The sequence below is a fragment of the Bison bison genome, unplaced genomic scaffold, assembly GCF_000754665.1.
Source record: "Bison bison bison isolate TAMUID 2011002044 unplaced genomic scaffold, Bison_UMD1.0 scf7180017861674, whole genome shotgun sequence".
Taxonomy (NCBI): Eukaryota; Metazoa; Chordata; class Mammalia; order Artiodactyla; family Bovidae; genus Bison; species Bison bison.
Window position 1 is genome coordinate 42,812 of NW_011492246.1, and position 7,625 is coordinate 50,436.

The following is a 7,625-nucleotide window of genomic DNA, read 5'->3' on the forward strand; positions in this document are numbered from 1 at the left end:
GAATTCAGCTGTGAAGCCGTCTGGACCTGGGCTTTTGTTTGCTGGAAGATTTTTGATTACAGTTTCAATTTCCGTGCTTGTGATGGGTCTGTTAAGATTTTCTATTTCTTCCTGGTCCAGTTTTGGAAAGTTGTACTTTTCTAAGAATTTGTCCATTTCTTCCACGTTTTCCATTTTATTGGCATGTAATTGTTGATAGTAGTCACTTATGATCCTTTGTATTTCTGTGTTGTCTGTTGTGATCTCTCCATTTTCATTTCTAATTTTATTGATTTCATTTTTCTCCCTTTGTTTCTTGATGAGTCTGGCTAATGGTTTGTCAATTTTATTTATCCTTTCAAAGAACCAGCTTTTGGTTTTGTTGATTTTTGCTATGGTCCTTTTGTTTCTTTTGCATTTATTTCTGCTCTAATTTTTAAGATTTCTTTCCTTCTACTAACCCTGGGGTTCTTCATTTCTTCCTTTTCTAGTTGCTTTAGGTGTAGAGTTAGGTTATTTATTTGACTTTTTTCTTGTTTCTTGAGGTGTGCCTGTATTGCTATGAACTTTCCCCTTAGGACTGCTTTTACCCTGTCCCACAGGTTTTGTTGTGTTTTCATTTTCATTCGTTTCTATGCAAATTTTGATTTCTTTTTTGATTTCTTCTGTGATTTGTTGGTTATTCAGCAGCGTGTTGTTCAGCCTCCATATGTTGGAATTTTTAATAGTTTTTCTCCTGTAATTGAGATCTAATCTTACTGCATTGTGGTCAGAAAAGATGCTTGGAATGATTTCAATTTTTTTGAATTTACCAAGGCTAGCTTTATGGCCCATGATGTGATCTATCCTGGAGAAGGTTCCATGTGCGCTTGAGAAAAAGGTGAAATTCATTGTTTTGGGATGAAATGTCCTATAGATATCAATTAGGTCTAACTGGTCTATTGTATCGTTTAAAGTTTGTGTTTCCTTGTTAATTTTCTGTTTAGTTGATCTATCCATAGGTGTGAGAGGGGTATTAAAGTCTCCCACTATTATTGTGTTATTGTTAATTTCTCCTTTCATACTTGTTAGCATTTGTCTTATATACTGCGATGCTCCTGTGTTGGGTGCATATATATTTATAATTGTTATATCTTCTTCTTGGATTGATCCTTTGATCATTATGTAGTGACCTTCTTTGTCTCTTTTCACAGCCTTTATTTTAAAGTCTATTTTATCTGATATGAGTATTTCTACTCCAGCTTTCTTTTGGTCCCTATTTGCATGGAAGATCTTTTTCCAGCCCTTCCCTTTCAGTCTGTATGTGTCCCCTGTTTTGAGGTGGGTCTCTTGTAGACAACATATGTAGGGGTCTTGTTTTTGTATCCATTCAGCCAGTCTTTGTCTTTTGGTTGGGGCATTCAACCCATTTACGTTTAAGGTAATTACTGATAAGTATGATCCCATTGCCATTTACTTTATTGTTTTGGGTTCGAAGTGTGGCTTATTTCTTTAAAAAAAATTGTTTGTTTGTTTGTTTGTTTGTTTTACACAAATCCAAATGACCAGTTGTCCATGTTGTTTTGAATTGATGCATTTGTCATTTAGTGTCATTCTTCCAAGGATAGCTCTGAAATATACAGATGAACTTTGACTGTGAGCAAGCAGATTTGGAGGCCTGATGATTTCCTGCCAGTAATTCTGATTTCTGAAGGATGTCAGCACCCAGTCTTTACACACCCACCCTGCTTTCCAACAACATGGGGATTTTATTTTCCTAAATCAGGCTGACTACTTCACCTTCTATTTGAGAAGTTGTGCACTCCTGATTTCATTTAAATTTGTGAGTCTTTCTACAGTAAAATTCTAGAAGAGAAGAAGTGAGTATATTAACAGTCAAAGATAAAGATAGAATGATCCACTGATCTTGAAACCACAGGGTATATTTAATGGTGATAGCATGGTGTCTTAAATAAAAAAAAAAAAAAAACTGGAAGTACTGGAAAATTATTTTTCTATTTGTTCCCCAGCTCAAGATCTGTGAAGATCTGTGAAGATCTCAGGTACTAAAATTACTCCAGAATTTTAGAACACGTTGTTCCATGGACAGAGAGGAAATGTTAACTGGGAGACAAATCCTGTCAAAAGCTACCTTAGTACTTGGCCCAAACTTAATTCATCTGTACCAGCCAAAATTTAGTACCCTCACAATTCTGAAAATGATGAGGTAGTGGAAGTGGTAGACAACACTAAGATCTACCTTTATTTAAACTACATTTGGAGCTTTCTGTGAAAAGCAATAAACACGAGTTCATTTCACAAAGTGAAGCGAGTAGTTTCCATGTATTGCTTCTGGAATTGACCCTTTACTTTGTTGATATGTCTTAGAGCAAGAAATCATTCCATCACTTTATTTCTCTAGGAATTGTTTCTTTATGACTTTTAAAAAGAAAAACTACCACATCTTTCATGGAAAAACATACAAATGTCATAAATAAATAATTTCTGGAGAAACAGAATGATGGGATGATTCCTCACTCTAAGAGTTGTCACTAAAGCAGTGAGGTCAATTTTCAAGTGAACTAAAAACCCAAGTCATTGGTTTTTAAAAGATTCTAAATGGAACCTGCAGACCCAAACTCATAGAGTTGACCTGCAAGTGAGTGGAGGGCACCAATATGTTTTCTTCTTTAAGAACTTCCATTAAAAGAAAAATATACTTTTTAAAGAAGTTTTTAAATTCCCTTAATCTATGTCCTCCTTCACTCTTGGCAAATATGGACATTCAAAAAGAAGACAGTCCTAAGAATGGAGCCCAATTCATCTTGGTTATTTTTCAGAATATGCCAAAAATACATTTTTCATATGTTGAATAATAGCCAGCTGATGGTCAACTGAAGAAGGCTTATCAGAAATTAGTGCCAATTGGGGCACCTAAAAAGCAAGGGCAGCTCTACAGATATAACATGAGTAGGAACTCATATGAGTGAGCACTTTATCACTCAAAGGCTAAAAGAGTACAGTAGATAATACTCTGGAAATGAATCATTGATGTGTTGCTTTTGTTGGAAGGGCAAAACACCTTAGATACTAGGATATATACAATTAGGAACATGGTCTGTTATGTCCAAACTGGGAGCATGCAGTTAAATGTTCAACATTGATAGTGTCTCTGTTAGGATGCAAGTATGTCTCATCACACAGGAAACCAAGATACAGAAATCTGAGTGTCAATAGCCTGTACATCAGGAACCACGTGGTTCAGTCCTTGCAGTGGTGACAGATCACCTGTCCATTTACCCGGGCCTTGTATTTGGGTGAACAGGCTCTCCTTTTACTTCATTTACTGCTGTCCTGCTCTAGTAAAAGCACTTCCCCATCTATTAATGGCATTTCACGAGCTTGATCCTGCCCACACTAGCCTTTCTTTTTGAGAAGAAGCTTCCACAAAATGTAAGGGACACTGAAATCTTTCTGTCCTAACTAGACTCTACCATCTTTCTCAGTGAACACCAATTGGTAATAGCTCTCTCCATTATCTGGCTGTACATGTACATAAGAAGTCGTAAGGACTTCAAAGCTCTAATGTCTAAGTGAAAGTGAAAGTTGCTCAGTCGTGTCTGATTCTTTGCGACTCCATGGACAATACAGTCCACGGAATTCTCCAGGTCAGAATACTGGAGTGGGTAGCCTTTCCTTTCTGCAGGAGATTTTCCCAACCAGGGATTACCCAGGTCTCCAGCATTGCAGGTGGGTTCTTTACCAGCTGAGTCACAAGGGAAGCCCAGGAGGCTTATCTATTCAGTAGTAGTTTGTTTAGGAAAACGTTCTTTCTGTATCCACAGGTACAACTTAAAGAAACCATCCAAGGTCTTCCTGGTAAAATGGATACTGAATTAGCAGAATCAGGATCAAACTTGAGTGTTGGACAGAGACAGCTGTTGTGCCTTGCCAGGGCTATTCTCAGGAAAAGTAGGATACTGATTATGGATGAAGCCACATCAAACGTGGATCCAAGGTAATGAGCTGAGATCTATAAAACCTGGTATCCAAGATTGAAATGTGGTAAATGGAAATCTTTTAGTGATGCTAAGAAAAATTTCTAAGAGCTCTCATTCCCTTAAATGTATCTCTTGTTAATATTAATTCCAGGAAACAAAAGAAGAAACCAAGACATGTTATATGGTGTTAATGTTATTATGAGGCATCCTGAGAGAGCTAGATTCCTAAATCCAGCTCCTGATACTTTCAAGCAATTTTAAGGGAAGACTATTTCCCATTGTTTTATGAAAAATAGTAAACTTCTAAGAGCTTTTATACTTATGTTTTTAGGAACAAGATTTTGCCTTAAAGTGTCCATTTAAAAAACATTATATTGTAAAGTAATTAGCCTCCAATTAAAATAAATAAATTTATATTAAAAACAATAAATAATTTTTTTAAAAAATAAATAAAAACGTTATAAAAATATCATATGATATTTTAAAATCTTAAGTCAACTTTTCCAGTCAGTACTGAATGAAATTCACTTCTTTAATTCTAGAACTGATGAGTTAATACAAAAAATAATCCATGGGACACTTGTTCGGTGCACTGTGCTAACCATCACAAACAGATTGAGCAGCGTTGTTGACAGTAACAGGATAATGGTAAGACCCCTCACTTGCAGAGTCTCAGTTGTTTCCATTTATGCTCAGTCCTTCAACTTACCCTTCCTTGCACAATGTGACAGGAACCTCCAGTAATTTAATTTTCTCGGTTTCTCCTCTCATTCCTGACAATAACTCAAGTACTTAACTATACTTTCAGAATGTGCTATTAAATAATATATCCAGTAATTTCTTATTTTTATATTAACACATTATTTACCAGGGGATTTTTGCAAAAACTAACACCATGGCTGGTGATTTGTTATGTAAGTGAATATTGAAACATCTCTGGTCAGTAACATTCAGGTAACAAAAGATGTATCAATGCATCTCTGGTCAATAATGAGTTAAAAATTTATTAAATTGTCATTTTTTTAAAAGATGTCCAACCCTGAAAATATGCCAAATCCAAGTTATGACTTCATATTTCAGAGAGGTAGAACACCATCATTTTGGCTGAGTCACAACTGCTTCAGCATTTTTGTATTCCCTTAATCAAAAAATTAGCGTTTCATTTAGACTGCTGAGAAGTTGTTGGCTAAGGTTGCAGGATTTCACAGCTGTTGCTGTCAGAGGTGAGTCTATGAGAAGAAAGGGCCTAATGAGAAAAACAAAGTGTTTCTACAGAAAGGACTTAATACAGGAAATTTGCTACATAGAAATCAGAGGGCTAGAAAAATGAAACACTGGGGTAATAATTTTAGGAAGCAGCTATCATGTCCTAGGAGAGATCTCCAGACCTAAGAACTCAGAGGAGAAGCTCTAAAGAGTCAGTGCTCAGACCTCCAAGGAGAAGTCCCTGCCCAGGTTCTGGTCGTATTTGTGAGGGAGCAGGATGGGGCTGGTTCTCCATGTGCTAATAGGAGTTGGGAGCTGGAGTCACATCTCACTGCTGAGGTGATGCTGCATGAGGAGCAGAAACCAGATAGACCACTGGCTCTGACTCCCACTTTCAGTGTTCCTTGAGTGCCAGCTACTGGCAGAACCTAACAGTGGGCCAGCAGACCAAGGGTACTCTGAAACGTGATTTGCAGAAACCCAGCCCCTGCATCACAGATGAGAGTAGAAAAAGAAAAGTGGATGGGGGCTGAGATACTACAGATAAACAACCAGCAGCTCTCTTACACGGTAGATCTGGACTACACACACAGCAGGCTCCAAGTTTTGGTTTCTGGATGTCCGTCTAGTATCTTCCAGGTTTCATTGGTTCTTTCTTCCTTAGTAATTTAATAATCCAATAATTTCCTTCCTTAGCTTTATTTCCTTCCTTCCTCCTTCTATTCCTCCTCTCTCTCATTTTCATCTTCTATCTTTCTTTGTTCTTTCCCTGCTGGTTTATAAACATTAGGATGTGGCATTATAAAATAAGACAATCATCCCTCAAAGGAAAATTGAGTTGTGTGAACTGTCTATAGATATTAACCCCTTACTTTTTCGTTAACCCCTTGTCGATGGCATCATTTGCAAATATTTTTTCCCAGTCTGTAGGTTGTCTTTTCATTTTGTTGACGATTTCTTTTTCTGTGCAGAAGTTTCTAAGTTTGATTAGGTCCCATTTGTTTATTTTTGCTTTTATTTATTTTGCTTTGAGAGACTGATCTAAGAAAACATTGCTACAATTTATGCCTGAGAATGTCTTTCATATTTGTCTTCTAGGAGTTTTATGGTGTCATGTCTTATATTAGGTCTTTAAACTGTTTTATTTTTGTATGTGATGTGTGGGAGTATTCAAATTTTATTGATTCTCATGTAGCTGTCCAGCTTTCCCAGCACCACTTGCTGAAGAGACTGTCTTCTCCATTATATATATATATATAATATATATATATATATTCTTTAATTAATGTATTTTAATAGAAGGATAATTGCTTTACAATATTGGTTTCATTTCTGCCATACATCAACATGAATTAGGTCATATTTAGAGTAACTGTATCAATAGAATACACTGAAACTCTAAATGGGAAGCAGGTTGTTTTTTCCATATCTAGGTATCACAGTTAATTCCATCCCATGGCATCTAATTGGAAACATTGTCTCATTGTCCAGTTAATTTTTTGTTTACTCCTGTGAATCATTGCTAAGGATGGCAATGATTCACAGGAGTGAATCTCTCTTGAATCTCCCTGCCATACCCCTGCCCTTGTCTACCCTTTCTTAGATTAATTTACCACAGGTGATAGAGACCTGTGTTTTAAAACTGCATTTTTTCTTCTTCAACATTAAGAAGAGTAGTTATGTTTTATTGTGCTATGTTTAAGTAAAACTACACAATTGGGGTCATCTAAAGTGACACGGCATATTATAGAGCTTTTAAATTACTATGTGGATGTGACTGGCAACCCACTCCAGTGTTCTTGCCTGGAGAACCCCAGGGACGGGGGAGCCTGGTGGGCTGCCGTCTATGGGGTCACATAGAGTCAGACGCGACTGAAGTGACTTAGCAACAGTGACAGACTCAATTATTCTTGAACTCTTTTGAGAAAGCCATCCTTAGCGATGATTCACAGGAGTAAACAAAAAATTAACTGGACAATGAGACTATGTTTCCAATTAGATGCCATGGGATGGAATTAACTGTGATACCTAGATATGGAAAAAAACAACCTGCTTCCCATTTAGAGTTTCAGTGTATTCTATTAAGATACAGTTACTCTAAATATGACCTAAATGAAGAACTAAGTACCACCTAACATCAGAAGTATTTTTATAGCTATGTCATTTAAGCCAGTGGTTTCAGACTCTCTTTTCTACTGTAAAACCATTACGCAAAGTCACTACTAAATAGAAAGGCAGAGTTAAGAGCCTCTTCCTCTCCCTCTTAATTTTCAGCTAGGGGAATATCAGTGTGCACAAAAGGGCCAAACGACAGGCCCCTGAAGAAATTAAAAAAAAAAAAGGAGACAAAGAAAGACATTTTGTAGAAAACAGATTCAAATCCTCTGCAGTTCAGATTGGGCTACCAACCTGGGTTATGTGTGGGCTATGAGCATTAGAATTTGAAGCTCAATTTCTTAC

The 7,625-nt window shown here is 36.7% G+C and overlaps 1 protein-coding gene across 1 annotated transcript in view; it reads left to right on the forward strand.

Moving 5' to 3' along the window:
• The window catches only part of LOC104983133 (multidrug resistance-associated protein 4-like), a gene marked incomplete at its 5' end in the record, with an annotated part of 43,818 nt that overhangs the window by 31,022 nt on the left and 5,171 nt on the right, over positions 1-7,625 (forward strand). The window contains 2 exons of the mRNA XM_010832607.1: positions 3,804-3,976; positions 4,502-4,607. Coding sequence (XP_010830909.1) covers positions 3,804-3,976; positions 4,502-4,607 — 279 coding nt within the window. The remainder of the gene's footprint in view (positions 1-3,803; positions 3,977-4,501; positions 4,608-7,625) is intronic.